At 47.5% G+C, this 15552-nt stretch overlaps 2 protein-coding genes across 3 annotated transcripts in view; both read left to right on the top strand.

The window, feature by feature from the left end:
- Positions 1–4800, top strand: part of QRICH1 (glutamine rich 1) — a 72353-nt gene extending 67553 nt beyond the window's left edge. Inside the window, exons 8-11 of the mRNA XM_043979935.1 lie at positions 1929–2037; positions 2445–2596; positions 3038–3128; positions 3815–4800. Of these exons, the coding sequence (XP_043835870.1) occupies positions 1929–2037; positions 2445–2596; positions 3038–3128; positions 3815–4007 (545 nt within the window). The 3' untranslated portion in view covers positions 4008–4800. The remainder of the gene's footprint in view (positions 1–1928; positions 2038–2444; positions 2597–3037; positions 3129–3814) is intronic.
- A 2114-nt stretch (positions 4801–6914) lies between these two features.
- IMPDH2 (inosine monophosphate dehydrogenase 2) lies at positions 6915–12583 on the top strand. 2 transcript variants are annotated; one of them, XM_043979936.1, is made up of 15 exons: positions 6915–7132; positions 7711–7759; positions 7883–7984; positions 8067–8141; positions 8396–8602; positions 9014–9101; positions 9190–9389; positions 9496–9586; positions 9825–9920; positions 10327–10398; positions 11195–11338; positions 11596–11740; positions 12059–12202; positions 12317–12400; positions 12492–12583. In XM_043979936.1, the coding sequence occupies exons 1-15, from the start codon at positions 7035–7037 to the stop codon at positions 12511–12513; spliced, it is 1617 nt and encodes a 538-aa protein (XP_043835871.1). In that variant the 5' UTR covers positions 6915–7034; the 3' UTR covers positions 12514–12583. The 2 variants fall into 2 exon arrangements, with proteins under 2 accessions (XP_043835871.1, XP_043835872.1); XM_043979937.1 differs by lacking the exon at positions 10327–10398 and having other exon boundaries at positions 6917–7132.
- Positions 12584–15552: the final 2969 nt, after the last annotated feature.

The raw sequence follows: 15552 nt of genomic DNA, 5'->3' as shown, positions 1-15552 counted from the left end.
CATGGTGGTTTTAGGACCAAGATGATCTTTATCTGAATTAGTGACAGTCTTTCCCTTTCCTTGTTGGGGGATTGTGCATTCATACCTCCACCACCCTCGTGGGAAATGAACTTGAAAGTTAGTAAAATCCTCCTCAGCATTGTCCAGTGAAAATTTGTGGATGACACAGAATGTGTGGGGATGCCAGTATAAAACCTAAACTTCAAAACATTTCAAATCTCAGGCTTTTTCATGTGGTTTTACCATGTTTTAAGAGAATAATAGAATATTTTAAGATAGCAGTTATAGTGCAGTAGTACTCAAATAAAATGAACATATATTAAGTGCTTTGCCTGCTTTTTGCATATCACTTGTTTTTTATTCATTTTGGCATCACTGGTCTTGGGCTCAAAACCTTACTCTCCTACTGGCTTGTGTAACCTTAGGCAAATCAGTTCCCTGTATAGGTCCTTATTTTCTTTAACTCATAAATGAAAGTGTTAAGAGTATTTCTAATTTCCCTTCCAGATATGAGTCCTATTAAACCGATATGTTCTGGTTTAGTTTATGTGAAGGAATCAGCAAGCACAGTGATAAAACTAAGTGACAAAATTAATTAAGAAATGGACTTGTAACGATTGGAATGATGCCACCTGCTGGAGACTTACTGTAGAAGAGTTCCACCCATGAAGTGAAGGTCTTTGAGGGCAAGACCAGGAGTCTTTTCTTTGGCATCAGGAAGTGACGTTGGGTAGTGGGAGGAAGAAGGAAGAGAGTAGCTCTTGGTCTGGCTCTCTTTCCTTTGGACTCTGGTGGAGAGTGGAGCTAGAAATGTGCTCTCCCTTTTAATAGATAGGAATCTAGGCCTTTCTCTCTCTTTACCAAATTCTTATTCTCCTTAATAAATGCTTAAAAGTCTAACTCTTGCTAAAGCTTATAATTTATTGGCGACCACTCATTAAATATTTTAGACAGTTTAGCTAGAATTATAGCCCTTAACAGACTGGATAGATAGAAGTGACTGATGCCAGAGAACATATGGGAAGAAATGTACCCAGAGATGCCTTCAAGTACTTCCTACCTTTTATTTCTGTTTGCCAGTTAATTATGTGCTTTCTAGCCCTCTTTGGAAATTTTGGAGGTAATTCCATTCTTCTGAGCCCACAGAATGTACCCTTTTTTTCTGGAAACAGATTCAGAGAAAAGCCAAAGTTTATAGATAACGTGTTTTCACCTACTTTAGTGAGTGTACCCATCTACTGAGATAGCTAGGTGAGAGTATATATATACCCAGCTCCTAGCTAGGACATAAGCCTAAGTCATTGGCTTGGCCCTGTGCCCTAAATTTGTACTTGATCACTATCCAGTGGGCATAATAGCAAGAATAGCCAGCTTGCCAGGAGTTTTGGCCTCTAGAAAGGTCTCTAGAGGCCAAGACACTGGAAAAAGGAGAGTACCTGGAAGTCTAAGGATTCTTGTATCTGCAAAAGGCACCTAAAGTAGACTAGAACTACTGCCCCAGGATAAGTGTATCAGAGGTAGCTCTGATCACTTATGGAGCTTCCTTTCCACAAGTCCAGAGCAAGAACCTTTGTGCTCAGCATGGTTACAAAGGGTAGTTCAGCTGAGTAGGTCATCTCTGCCTTGGCCTAGAAAAGGGGGAGTTAGTTGTCCAAACTACTGTGCACCAGCCCCTCTTTTATCCCTTAATGTTTGCTATCTGATGCACAGAGGAGGTTTTTTCAGGCAGTAAATATAAAAGCTGAAAACAAGTTTTAAGGAGTAGAAAATTTTGGACCAAAGTTGGGAGTGCTATCATTACTTCCTGATCCTTAACACTGTACACTCCGTTTCTTCCACTTTGTTCTCTCCTGTGGACACAGATTGTTCCATGTGTCTCCTTGGCATACCTCCCATTTCCATGTTATGACAATACTATTTTATTGTAGGTTATGTCCTGCCCAGCCGTGTGACAGAGGAGATGCTGTGGGAATGTAAGCAACTGGGAGCTCACTCCCCCTCCACGCTCCTCACTACGCTCATGTTTTTTAACACAAAGTAAGTGTTTCTGGAGAATGAGAGTCTGTATATTATATGGTAATTGCATCTAGGGAGACACAGAAGAATGGGGTGTTATGCTTATTAGGCAAGGTTTTCTTCCTGCCTCACCCCCTTAACACCTAAGAGAAAGAACGATGATGTATCAACCTACTACCTGAGAGGACCCAATTTGTTTCTGAAATTGCTTATTTTTTTTAGAACCCAAGTTTCTCTGTGCCTCAGGGTGGTGAGCCAGAATCTGCCTATATAGCAATTTAGGTTCCTTGACATCTTTTTAAATTGTTTTGTCTGACCTCAGATACTTTTCTGAGCTACTTGTGGTCATTGGGTGAGTAAAGTTCTCCTTCCTACATCCTTCTCATGGTTGTCACATCATTTTAATATCTCTTTACTTTATGATTTAGGTACTTTCTGTTGAAAACAGTAGACCAGCACATGAAACTGGCCTTTTCCAAAGTTTTACGACAGACAAAGAAGAACCCTTCAAATCCCAAGGATAAGAGCACAAGTATCCGGTATCTGAAGGCACTTGGCATACACCAGACTGGCCAGAAAGGTAGGGGGGTTGAGCCTTTTGGGTAGTAGCAGACCCTATCTCCTGTTATGCTGTGACAGGACTTCTTTGGGATGACTATAGGCAGAAAGTAACCTACATGCTCTGGTTGTCCACTACCCTCCACCCTCTATCCCACATTTTGCTAATCTACTGCAGGTAGCAACTGAAAAATTGGTCCTTGTCAATTCCTGTAATCCTTAAACCCACTTCTGCCCAGCCAGGTGAGAAGCTCTAAGTTTATCCTTGCAAAAAGCAAGAGTTCCAGAGAAGGCTCCATGTTTCTTCCTAAAATGGTGAAAGGAGATGCCTTCTGGCTCACTGATCTGAGGTGTGGGTGTGCATGGGCTCTGGAGTTGTCTGTCTTGCTCTCGAGCTGTGTTCTAGCCAGACCTGCAAGGGAGCAGTCTGACACAGTATATATGGTGGGGGTGGGTTCTGTAGTTACAGATGATATGTATGCGGAGCAGACTGAGAATCCAGAGAATCCACTGAGGTGCCCCATAAAACTCTATGACTTCTACCTCTTCAAATGGTGAGACTTCTTTCTCTATGTTTGTTGGGAGGGGCGAATTTGATCCCTGGGGAAAGGAATTCTCATGGCCCAGGCATTTAAGGAAGTTTCAGGTAATCCCCAACACTTGTAAAATTAAACATTAAATAACACCAAGACAACACATTTACATTTTTAAAGTACATTTTTATAGATAACTTTCTTTTTACACCACTTAGAGTTCTCCATATTCCTTCCCCTCCTGGAGAGCCATTCCTTGTGACAAAATATCTTAAAAAGAAAAAGGAGAGGGAAAAAACTGATGGATATATATATTTTTAAATTTTATTTAATTGGGGGGTGGCAATGAAGGTTAAGTGACTTGCCCAGGGTCACACAGCTAGTAAGGGTCAAGTGTCTGAAGCTGGATTTGAACTCAGGTCCTCCTGAATCCAGGGCAGGTGCTTTATCCACTGCGCCACCTAGCTGCCCCTGGATATGTTTTTTTAATCTGTCAGATACCATGTTTTCTGATGCACTTGAGTAGGTTATAAAGTACAGTAATTCTGGCATTGTGCCATGACTTTTTGCTCTGCCTTTTCCCCGTAGAATGTATAGAGCTCAGTACTCACTGTAGGGAATCCAAAAGAAAAATAGTATAGCCAAGTTACTTGTAAGGTTCAGGGTGAGAGTATGAATTAGCCTTAATATTTTTCCCTTTTCTTCAGTCCCCAGAGTGTGAAAGGCCGAAATGACACATTTTACCTGACACCTGAGCCAGTAGTGGCACCCAACAGCCCAATCTGGTATTCAGTTCAACCGATCAACAGAGAGCAAATGGAACAGATGCTTACCCGGATCCTGGTGATACGAGAAATTCAGGAAGCTATTGCTGTGGCAAATGCCAGTAACATGCACTGAGCATCTCCTTTCAACCAAGATGGGGAGAAACAAGGAAAAACTGTACAGACTTTCACACTAAAGAAGAGGCCTCAGTTTTTTTTCTTTTCTTTTCTGTTTTTGTTTTTGTTTTTTTAATTGGTGTAGTTATGAAGCCCTTTTAGGTTGCTTCTGTTGAAAAGAAAATATAAAAGTAAAACCTACCCACCATGCATCATCATAAACCCATGACAGACTGTTGTGCCTGCTGGAGCAATGTTTCTGAAAGAATTGAACACCCTGGAAAGTTGCTGGCTAACTTTTTTTTTTTTTTTTTTGGCTGGGGCCTGGGGAAGGGGCCTGGACTGCAGAGGAGAAAATATGGCCCCTTCCTCACCTCCAGAGAGAATGGAAATTATGATTGATCTCCCTTCCTGTCCCCGGGGTGCCTGCCATGCCTGCCTTCCCCAGGGGCCTGGCTGGCCTTGCCTGTTGATGGTGTAGCCATGTTCTTTTTCTTTCTTTGTGCTCAGACATTAATTTGGCATCTTAATGGAAGAAAAATAAGGGGAGAGAACTTCAATTATGATTTATTAAAGACAATTTCTATTCAGCCCCGTTGACAAATGACATTTTAGATGTTAAAGTAAAAACTTTTACCATGCTTTTTTTTTTTTTTTTTGGCCTAACATTGAGGCCTTAAAACTTGAGGCACGTGTGCCTGATGGAATTCTTGTAACATACACTTGTGTATCATATAAAGATACAACACTGTTTCTCTTATGTATTCTTACTCTAGTTGTTTATTAAGAATGACAAGCACGTCTTTTCAACATTCTATTGAACAATGCGTCTTTATTTGGGAAGGGAGAACAAAAATGGGGGACAGGGTTCAGGTTGTTTTAATTCCTCCAGCTTTACCATTTAGTAGAGGCAGGACTCCATTTCTCTCCAGTGGTTATTTCTGAAGGAAAGGTCACAGAATTTTGGAGCTGAGATATCCTTTATTCCCACCTCATTATGTTATTGAAGCCTGAAGAGATGAAGTTAACTTGACTAGGATTACACAGTGGCAGAGCTGGGACTCAAATCCAAGTTTCTTGACACCAAGCCCAGAGTTCTTTCCTAGTCAGAGACCATCAGGGCTGGAGAGTCATCTAGGTCTAGGATTAAATATACTATATCTAAAAAGTTCTCAGGTTGTTTTAGGATTATTTCCAGTTCTCCTAAGAGAGAGAAATTATTTCTGAAAACATCTGGGGAAACAAGTTTCTGTATTGCTAATTGCTCTCCTCCTCCTAATTCAGCAGCTTGCTTCTCTTCTCCCATTGTTGTAAATGAGCTCTAAAACCCTATGAGAAGGCTGGCAGAGAGAGCAACTGTCTCCTGCTTAGAGTCCATGATAGAAGAATGACAAATCAAGCAGAGGAACGTTGCTTGGTCACCTAACAGATCAGCCTCTGTATAGAGGATGTGGCCTCAGCACTGATTCATGTGAATAGGACCTCTCCCTGACATCATATGGGACAAATGGACTTCAGCTCATGGGGAGAGTAACCAAAGCACCTTTTATTTTTGATGTTTCTATTTCTTGACACCTATAAACATTTTTCATATACTTCTGTTCATAAGTGACTACAATTTTATTTGACCTTTTTGCCTTATTTTTGAGGCTGAACAAACAGTACTGCTTCGGGAATAGAACTCTGTATCTAGGGCTATCCTGACTTTTAAAGTCGAATTGGTAAATATTTAAGTTGGCCGGCCTTCTTGAGTTGGATTTTATGTTGGTTGTTAGGCTAGGTAGTGGTAAGCAGTTCAGTCTATTTTATTAATAATAATAATAATAATAACATTTATATAACACATTAAAGTTTGAGAAGCACTTTACAAATATCTCATTTTATCCTCACAATGACTCTTAAGAGGTAGGTGCTATTTTCTTTTAAAAATGAGGACACAGTGAGGCAGACAGGTTAAGGGACTTGCCCTGGTCACAGCTGGTGTCAGAGGCTGGATCTGAACTCAGGTCCTCCAGGGTCTAGGTTCACTTCACTACTCACTGAGCCACCTTAAGATCCTGACTGATCTGATTCCACCCCCAACCCCGCATGCCACTTATTTAAGAACCCCCCAAAGTTACCCACCTCGTGCTGAAACAGGGAGATTTTCAATTCTGCCCAATGCCACTCTCTCTCATTCCTTGTCTTAACTAGGTTATCGTGAGCGGGAATACCAAACAAACAACTTGTGAATTTGCAAATCAGATTATTTCTAGTTCTAGCAGGGCCTTGTGGGAATGACCACAAGACCTGTAATGTAAGGTAACGGTCATTTGTAAAGTTTGGGCTTTTCTGGAGGGCTGCATTAGGGAACGAGGGAGGAGTGAGTAGGGATAAGAGACCAACGGGACCCGAAGCGAAGAACGACTCTGCTCAGCTAGTATTCGCTTCGGCTTCTCCGAGGACGGGGCAAAAATGGTTAAAAGGGGATTAACGCCCCGGTAAACGATCACCCTTGAGCCTCCTGCAGTCCTGGACGAGTTCAAAAATGCAGGCCCGTCCCAGAGAGCGCGTAGTGCCCAAGGTCACAATGCAAATAGCAGGCCCTGGATGTAAACTCTGGGCCTCGGTGTAACCCGGTCTGAGTCCGGTGCTCGCGTTTCTCCACGGCCTCTGGGACAGGGGATAGGGCACGACTAACCTTCCTGACTTCCAGCCCCAAGTTCCGCTCAGAGTTCAGCCCGGTAAACCTCCAGAGACTGACGCTCCCGACTCGAGAACCGCCCCTCCCTCCCCGCTGCTGAGAGCGTGTCTCTGCGCAAGCGCCATCCCGATCTCAGCGGGGCGGGGCGTGTGCAGCAGGACGTCACCGTGCGTGCGCGTGCGCCATGCCGTGACGCCGCGGGTACGCCTCGCGCTCCTGCGCCGTGACGCAGCGGGCGGGTTTATATTGGCCCCGCCGAGCTTCCTTCGGCCTCTGCGGGAGAAGTATCTACCCCACGCGGCTCTGCCCGGGTCTCCCGCCAGCCCGGCCCACTTCCTCCCCCTTCCCCGTTCAGTTCTCGCCATGGCAGACTATCTCATCAGCGGTGGCACTTGTTACGTTCCAGACGATGGGCTCACGGCGCAGCAACTCTTCAACTGCGGAGATGGGCTCACGTACAAGTGAGGGAGGGGTTCGGGCACGACCTCCTGGGGCGGGGCGTCAGGTGGGGTGGCGGTGAAAAGGAGACTGGACCAGGCCCCCGGGCTGGTCCGGCGGGGATGCCTTGTGCTGGCGCTGGAACCCCGAGCGCCCTGCGGGGGGTGGGGGCCATTCTAAGTTCATTAAGGGGTCTGAGGGGAGGTGGGACCCCTTCGGGCCTAGCCTTGGGCTTGATGCCCCTGGTGGGTGAGTATGATGATGTCAGAGTCCAGAAACCGGACCACCCCGGGGGGGGGGGTGTTCTCTCCTTTTCGAACTGAGAAGGAGGTGGTGGCTGGAATTTCAGGCCCAAAATATCCCTTCCCCGGGGCACATGGAGCTGTCACTCGTCAGCTCTGATGACCTCACTGGAAGGGGACAGCACAACAGTTTGGGTACTGGAGATAGGGGCAGGGTGGGGAATCTGACCCAGGAGAGTGAGGACCACTCTGGAAGGGGAAGAGAAGTGTTACTTCCTTGCATCCCTGAGACCTGTCACTTAGGTAGCGGGGTTGGGGCTGACATCCTTCCCCTCACTTTGACTTCCTCCTCTTTACAGTGATTTCCTTATCCTTCCGGGCTATATAGACTTCACGGCAGATCAAGTAGTAAGTAGAACCCCAAACCCTTGTATTGTGGTGGGGAGGGGATAGAGTGACTCAGGATGAAACTTTATTTTGGGAAGCCAGGCTAGTGCATTCCACATTGACCAGGCCTGCTTCTGTCCACAGGACTTAACTTCAGCACTTACCAAGAAGATAACCCTCAAGACCCCACTTGTTTCATCCCCAATGGATACAGTCACTGAAGCTGGGATGGCTATTGCCATGGCAGTAAGTCTTCTGAGGGCAAAGAAGTGGGGAAAGAGGTTTGGGTGTCAAGGATCCAGACTGACTTCTTTCTGTTTGTCAACAGCTGACAGGAGGTATTGGGTTTATCCATCACAACTGCACTCCCGAATTCCAGGCCAACGAAGTGCGCAAAGTTAAGGTCAGTTTGGCAAGACTCTTGATTAGACCTAGGCTTTTCTTTTTTTTTTTTTTTTAAATGCATGGTTACTGCACATGTATGCATAGGCTAGCAGTACAGAAAAGTGGTGCCGAGTACCAAACTGAGCTCACTGGCTGAAGTTCAGGGGTGTTTGTAACTGGTCACTCCAGCCATGGAGCTAGTTTGTGACTTGATATCTGGCCACATAAGGAGATTTCTCATTTTCGACATCTGGTCTTCTCCCTTTCTTTTAGAAATATGAGCAGGGCTTCATCACTGACCCTGTGGTCCTGAGCCCTAAAGATCGAGTCAGAGATGTATTTGAAGCCAAGGCAAGGCATGGCTTCTGTGGAATCCCAATCACAGACAATGGCAAGATGGGCAGCCGCCTGGTGGGCATCATCTCCTCTCGTGACATCGACTTTCTTAAGGAGGAGGAACATGACCGTTTTCTGGGCGAGGTTTGCTGCTACCCCTTAAGCAGGACCTGGACTTCTTGTAGCTTTGTGTGGCCCTACCCCCAAAGGCAGATTTTTCATGGTCACTTCCTATGGAAAGCTGTAGTGGAGGGAGGGCAGCTGGTTTTTAAAGTCAGGTCTGGGAAAACTTGGGTTGAAGTTCTATTATTTATTCCTTTCTGGTTATGCAACTCTGGGCAAGTTATCTTCCCTCTGAGTCTCGGCTTCTTCCTGTGTAAAATGGGGATATTTTCTGCCTGACAGTTAGACATTTCAAAGTACTAGAGAAATGAGATCTTGTTACTCTGAGGAGTTTGGCATATTTAGGGTTATTGACCAAGGGGTCCCTGAATAAGAAAGGTCAGGAGACTCCTGGCTTCTGAGTGTCCAAGATCAGTGTGTCTGTTTCATCAGATCATGACTAGGCGGGAGGATCTAGTGGTGGCTCCTGCAGGAGTCACACTAAAGGAAGCCAATGAAATCTTGCAGCGGAGCAAGAAAGGTGAGGATGAGGTACACAGGTGATACAAGGGTGGTGCATGGTGCAACTCCAGGTGTCCCTTACCAGTGTCACTTCCACTGCTCTCCAGGGAAGCTCCCCATTGTGAATGAGGATGACGAGCTAGTAGCCATCATTGCCCGCACGGACCTGAAGAAGAATCGGGACTACCCCCTGGCATCCAAGGACACCAAGAAGCAGCTTCTGTGTGGGGCAGCCATCGGCACCCATGAGGACGACAAGTATCGCCTTGACTTGCTGGCCCAGGCCGGTGTGGATGTGGTTGTGCTGGTGAGCAGGGAAGAAGGTGGAAGGAACTGGGGCCAGCTACATACTGACTGACTTGGCTGTTGCAGTTGCCAGAGTCAACCAAACCAATTCTCCCTCCCCGTCCTAGGACTCTTCTCAAGGAAACTCCATTTTCCAAATTAACATGATCAAGTACATCAAGGAGAAATACAACAACCTCCAGGTTATCGGTGGCAATGGTGAGGCTGGGCAGGGCAGCAGTGAACCTTCTCGGGCTTGGTCATTGGTCTCCCTCTTCTCTCCTCAGAATCGGTGTTGGGAGCCCCAGTGACTTGGGCTTGGTCAGAGAGCAGATTCTTTCCACCACTGGGGCTCTGGGTGAATCAGGCCTGCTTGAACAGGCTTGTTGGGCTCCTCTATCTGAAAACCCCTGAGCTGCTTTCCCCCACTCTGAGGCACCTTATCTCTCCCCTGCAGTGGTGACAGCTGCACAGGCAAAAAATCTCATTGATGCTGGAGTGGACGCCTTGAGGGTTGGGATGGGCAGCGGCTCCATCTGCATTACACAGGAAGGTGAGAGCAGGGCTTTTTGTGGCGGCCCCATCATGCCCAGGGTAGGAGTGGGATTTTTCCAGGAATTGTTCCCTCAAGTGCCCACTCAGCTGGCATCAGACAGCCAAACAACTTCCTGAGTTTCCTTAGGCCATGTTCTGTGGAACTTAGGCCTGGCTGTCAGGAGCATGAAGTCCTCTATAAGGCAAGAGGGATTATAGAGAGGGATGGGAAGTAGGCTGGGCCTTTACTGTTCCCTCATTTGACATGTCCCCGGGTGTATATAGTGGCTTCCTCTGCCCAGTAACACATTCACACTTCTGACAACCACCCCACCTCCCCTCCCTGCCAGGCCTGGCCTTGCTCCTGCTCGCCTTTGCTCAGCTCTGCTCTTCTCTCTAAACTCTGGTCTGTTTGTTTTGTTTAGTGGCTCCCAAGATCCCTCCAGACATAAAGTCCCACAGCCCTAAATGCCCTTCTACTGTCACGGGCACCTATAGTAAGTCCGGCCTGGCCGGCCCAGGCCCCCTGGCTGACCACTGCCCGGCTGCTTGGTTGACTTTGTAGCTGTAGCTCCCTGGGTTTGTGGTGCTGACAGTGTGTGTTGTGGGGAGGGGAACTCATTGAAAGGCAGAAAATGTGCCTTGGGCTGCCCTTAGTTGGAGCCCCTAGGCCCCTTCCCGCTGTCCTCTTTGCCCCTGTCTGAGAGAGAGGGACTCACATCCACCATCTCCTGAAATTGAACCTAGGCCCCTCCTCTGCTTGTAGTTATCTCCACTGACTAGGTAGGAACAGGATCCTTCCCTCCCTCCCTCCTTTCCTTCCTTCTTTTCTACAACCCTGGCTAAGCTGTCATTTCGCCTAAGCTCCTCCAGAGGGAAAGGGCCTAGGTGTAGGAAGAGCTAGCTGCAGAGGGAGGCTTTGATAGCTGAGGCTGTTGCCTGCTGTGTGACCACTAACCTGCACAGTCTATGTCCTGTCCCCATGGTCACTGACAGGGCTTGCCCCTCAGTGGAAGAACTGCATGTGCCCATGGCCACCCTTGTAACCAGAGCCTGGTGGGAGCGGAGGTTGGGGACCTGATAGAAAGGACGACGCTGAGATGTCATTTATGAGCCTCTGATGATGCGCCCTCTGCTCTTTAGCGAGGAGCTCCGCCCAGCCCCAGCCCCGCTGCCTCAGTTTGATGAAGGCATAGCCAAGGGCACTTGGAGCAACTTAAGTTTGACTGCTGGGATTCTATTCCCCCAAATCTACTCAGTTGAACTGACCCAGTTTTCTATCTTCCTCTTTAGTGCTGGCATGCGGGCGGCCTCAGGCGACAGCTGTCTACAAGGTCTCAGAATATGCACGGCGCTTTGGTGTCCCTGTCATTGCTGACGGTGGCATCCAAAATGTGGGCCACATTGCCAAAGCACTTGCCCTTGGAGCTTCCACAGGTAAGTACCCCTTTCTCTTAAGCAAATCCCAGTCTTTCAACCTGTTTCTTCTGCAAAATCGAGGCCTTTGGCTAGATTATCTCTAAGGCTCTTTCCTGCTTTAAATTCTGTGTGGACCTGAAAGCAGGAGGATACTTGAGAAAGGGTATGGATCAGGCATAGAGCCGCATGGCCTCTCTATACACATGTGTATGGTGGTATGTGCCAGGGGAGAGCAGGTTGAAGGGGCTTGCTGAGCAGAAGCTGTCTCCTTACAGTGATGATGGGGTCTCTGTTGGCGGCCACCACAGAGGCCCCGGGTGAATATTTCTTCTCTGATGGGATCCGGCTAAAGAAATACCGGGGGATGGGCTCCCTCGATGCAATGGACAAGAACCTCGGCAGCCAGAACCGTTACTTCAGGTGAGGGAGGCTAAGGGGCTGAGGGAGGGGCTTTTTAGGACAGAACTGTCCCGCAAAGCTTCTTGACACTTTGCTGGTGGCCAGGGCCTCATGTCTTTGCCCCAGGGTTTCTTTGAGAGGAGGGGAGTTGGTGTGAAAGGCAGGAGCAGTTTCTGAGTCTGCTTTTCCTGTGGCTTTTAGCCAACCCCTCAGTTTGCCCATTTAGAAGATGGGAAGCAAGGATGAATCCTGGACCAACTTTATAGACTCTTTAGCTCACATCTGTGCTATGGGATGGATGGGTAGACCGTTCTAGCTCTGCCTTCTTCTTGCCCACAGTGAAGCAGACAAAATCAAGGTGGCTCAAGGGGTGTCCGGGGCCGTGCAGGACAAAGGGTCCATCCACAAATTTGTTCCCTACTTGATTGCTGGCATCCAGCACTCCTGCCAAGATATTGGTGCCAAGAGTCTAACACAAGTCAGGTAAGAAGGGTGGGCCTTGGACCCTCCCACGGTAGAATTGTGCCCCCAGGGTTAAGGAGGAGAAGGCAACAATTGTGATGTACTCTCTGCCCCATGCCCTTGGTCTGTCTTCAGAGCCATGATGTACTCAGGGGAGCTGAAATTTGAGAAGAGGACATCATCCGCTCAGGTGGAAGGTGGTGTCCATGGACTCCATTCGTAAGTGTCCTAGATCCTACCCTCCCCTTTCTTGGGCCATCACAGGTACAACCTGCTGTTTTCACAGTCTTTTTGTTCTTCCCCCCCACAGGTATGAGAAGCGGCTCTTCTGAGAAGTGGCCTTGTTTGCTTTTACTGCCTCTCACCTCTCCCTCTAGGTTTTTCAATAAAAAGCTGGATATAGTGGTCTGTGGCCTTTGTCATATAGGGTGAAGGAAAAGGAGGGGAGTAGGGGCTAGGCTAACACTGGGCAGTTTCTGCCATCCCATCTTGGAGGGCTAAGTAACTACTTGCTGTTATTCAAAAACTGACAAGCAGGCCAAAGGCCCGCCAAGAAACAGGACCCAGAATAATGCCTGTGACACACGAGGTACTGACAAGGGGGGGGGGGGGCCGCACAAGGAGGACGGTGGGATGGGACCAATCCTCAACAAAGTACTTTCTGCTGGTGGGATGCCTGAGAAACAGGAAAGTGTAAGACACTAAGCCAGGCATAGCAGGGAGGTCTGGGCAGCGTGAGAAGTGAGAGGAGGCAATGAGTTCCAGATCAATTAAGAGTGAGAACAGGAGGTTCTGGGAATTGAGTGGTGGATGTGCTAGATTTGGGAGCGGCAGGGCCATCCCAGGAAGATACTGAGATTCTGGAGGGTAAGAACCCAAAGGACAGGATTAGCAGGAGATAAGACTGGCTAGGGGGGAAAGACAACACATTGTGCCACCAAGACCTGGGGGCTTTCCCAAGAAAGAAGGCCAGACCGAATGGTAAAATTCCAACAAAGGCTTCACCACCCTTAGAGGTCTTCTGATCACATCTATACATACACGGTAGTGGTCCCTTTAGCAGCACCCTTCCACGTATACCCAACTAGCTTGTGTTCAGCTGCTTCCCTCCACCTTTGTGAAGGGAATCTGATGCTGACCTATGGTGTCTCTGACTTGGCTCCTGCTGCTGCCCCAGACTTCAAGAGGCAGTGGTGCATAGTGGGTAGAGAACTGGCCAAGAAGACCTGCATTTGATTCCTCCCCCTAACCCATACTGGCTGTGTGATGCTGGACCTTACTCAAGGTGATGTCTCCAGGTTGCACAAAAGGGACCAACCTGCACCAGCAGTCTCAACCAGTAGTGTGAGAAATTACAGGGACCAAGTCCTTCTCCCTGTCTGTTTTCACTCAGAAACAGCCAGCTGTGATCTCTCCTGTGCTGGGTCCTTCTTGGCTGCCTGCTGCATTTCCAAGTCTCCTTGAAACTTTAGACCAGTTCTTTGCCTTTGTGTGTGACCCCTTTGACAATCTGGTGAAGCCTGTGGATCCCTTCTCAGAATCATGTTTTATTGCCTATGCTTATAGTTGAAGAAAATGCTTGATTTCAGTTAAATGTTAGTAAAGAAACTTTTTCCTACCCAAATAGACTCCCTGAAATTTATAGATCCCTTGAACCTAGGTTTAAGAACTGCCTATCCAGGGGCAGCTAGATGGCACAGTGGATAGAGCACCAGCCCTGGAGTCAGGAGGACCTGAGTTCAAATATGGCCTCAGACACTTAACACTTACTGTGTGACCCTGGGCAAGTCACTTAACCCCAACTGCCTCACCAAAAAAAAACACAAAAAAAACTGCCTATCCAAACCCTGCTCTATATCCCTTCTCCATTTATTTCTCAGTCAAATAACTAGAAAAGGCTTTCAGCAAGGGGGGGCAGCTAGGTGGTGCAGTGGATAGAGCACCAGACCTGGATTCAGAAGGACCTGCATTCAAATCTGGCCTCAGACACTCGACACTTACTAGCTGTGTGACCCTGGACAAGTCACTTAACCCCAATTGCCTCACCAAAAAAAAAAAGCTAACATGACGTGGACCTTTCTATAATCTGACTTCTGAGCTGTCTCTATGAAAATTGCTCTCCGATGTTACTTCTTTTTTGGGTTTTTTTGAGGGTCAGTGAGGGTTAAGTGACTTACCCAGGGTCACACAGTTAGTAGGTGTCAAGTGTCTGAGGCTGGATTTGAACCCTGGTCCTGCTGAATCCAGGACCGGTGCTTTATCCACTGTACCACCTCGCTGCCCCCTACTTCTCCTCTTAAAAACTCCAGGAATGCTGTGTGACCCTGGGCAAGTCACTTAACCCCAATTGCCTCACTAAAAAAAAAAAACAAAACTCCAGGAATTGGGGCAGCTAGGTGGCGCAGTGGATAAAGCACCAGCCCTGGATTCAGGAGGGCCTGAGTTCAAATCCGGCCTCAGACACTTAACACTTACTAGCTGTGTGACCCTGGGCAAGTCACTTAACCCCAATTGCCTTACCAAAAAAAAACTCCAGGAATTCCTTATTATCAAGACTCAAATAGAGGCTCCTGTTTGGCAAGCAAAACCCTTCACCACCTAGCCCCATTCTACCTCTCTAGCCAAACTGGCCTCACTGTCCCATCACCTGGTCCTCCTATGCCTTTGCCTTGACTGTCTTTCATGCCTAGAATATAGACCTTCCACTCCACTTTACACAAGAAGCCTTCCTGATGCCCCACACCCCCAGCTACTTATCTGTCCTTAATCCCCAAAACCTTCTCAGGTCTTACCCCCACCTCTATCCATGTTGTCTCCTCTAGCTTAGTGTGATGACCTTGGCATTAGGAACTCCCACTTGTGTCTCTATATCATCGACTTGAGTGGTACCCAGCACATTGTAGGTATTTGATAAATTCTTTTTGATTCGAGTGATTATAATTGACCTGGGGCATTAGCCTTCCTGGTGCTCTGGCCCAGATGCAGGTGGAGGACATTCTGTTAGATGAAATTACTTAGGAGCAATAGAACATGACGCTGGCCTAGGTTCATGAAGCAAACACTGAAGCTGCTTCTAGAACAGCATTTCTCAAAACCTGGGTGTCTATGGTCCAAAATAGAATTACCTGCTTTGACTGGGGGACGGGGGAGATAAGTTTTCTCTTGGCCAACAAGCACTGGCTGGATAAGGACAGTTAATAGCAGTATTAACAGCCCATTTCTCTAAAGCTTTATGGTGACAAGGCAGGTCACTTCTCCAGGGAGCACCTCAGCTCTTCAGACTGTATCAAGGAGACTAAACATCCTCTGAGGTTGCTGCCAACTCTTGGGATTCTCGGTTTTCAAACATAGGTCAGGGCAACCATAGACTT

This window comes from Dromiciops gliroides, chromosome 1 (genome assembly GCF_019393635.1).
Source record: "Dromiciops gliroides isolate mDroGli1 chromosome 1, mDroGli1.pri, whole genome shotgun sequence".
In the NCBI taxonomy this organism is placed as follows: Eukaryota; Metazoa; Chordata; class Mammalia; order Microbiotheria; family Microbiotheriidae; genus Dromiciops; species Dromiciops gliroides.
Note: the sequence above shows the minus strand (reverse complement) of the source record. Positions and strands in the feature narration are given on the sequence as shown.

Coding starts and splice junctions, on each gene's coding strand:
- IMPDH2 (XM_043979936.1), top strand. CDS start 7,035: ATGGCAGACTATCTCATCAGCGGTGGCACTTGTTACGTTCCAGACGAT. Junction 10,399..11,194: donor TACTGTCACGGGCACCTATA/GTAAGTCCGGCC, acceptor CTTCCTCTTTAG/TGCTGGCATGCGGGCGGCCT. Junction 11,741..12,058: donor AGCCAGAACCGTTACTTCAG/GTGAGGGAGGCT, acceptor TCTTGCCCACAG/TGAAGCAGACAAAATCAAGG.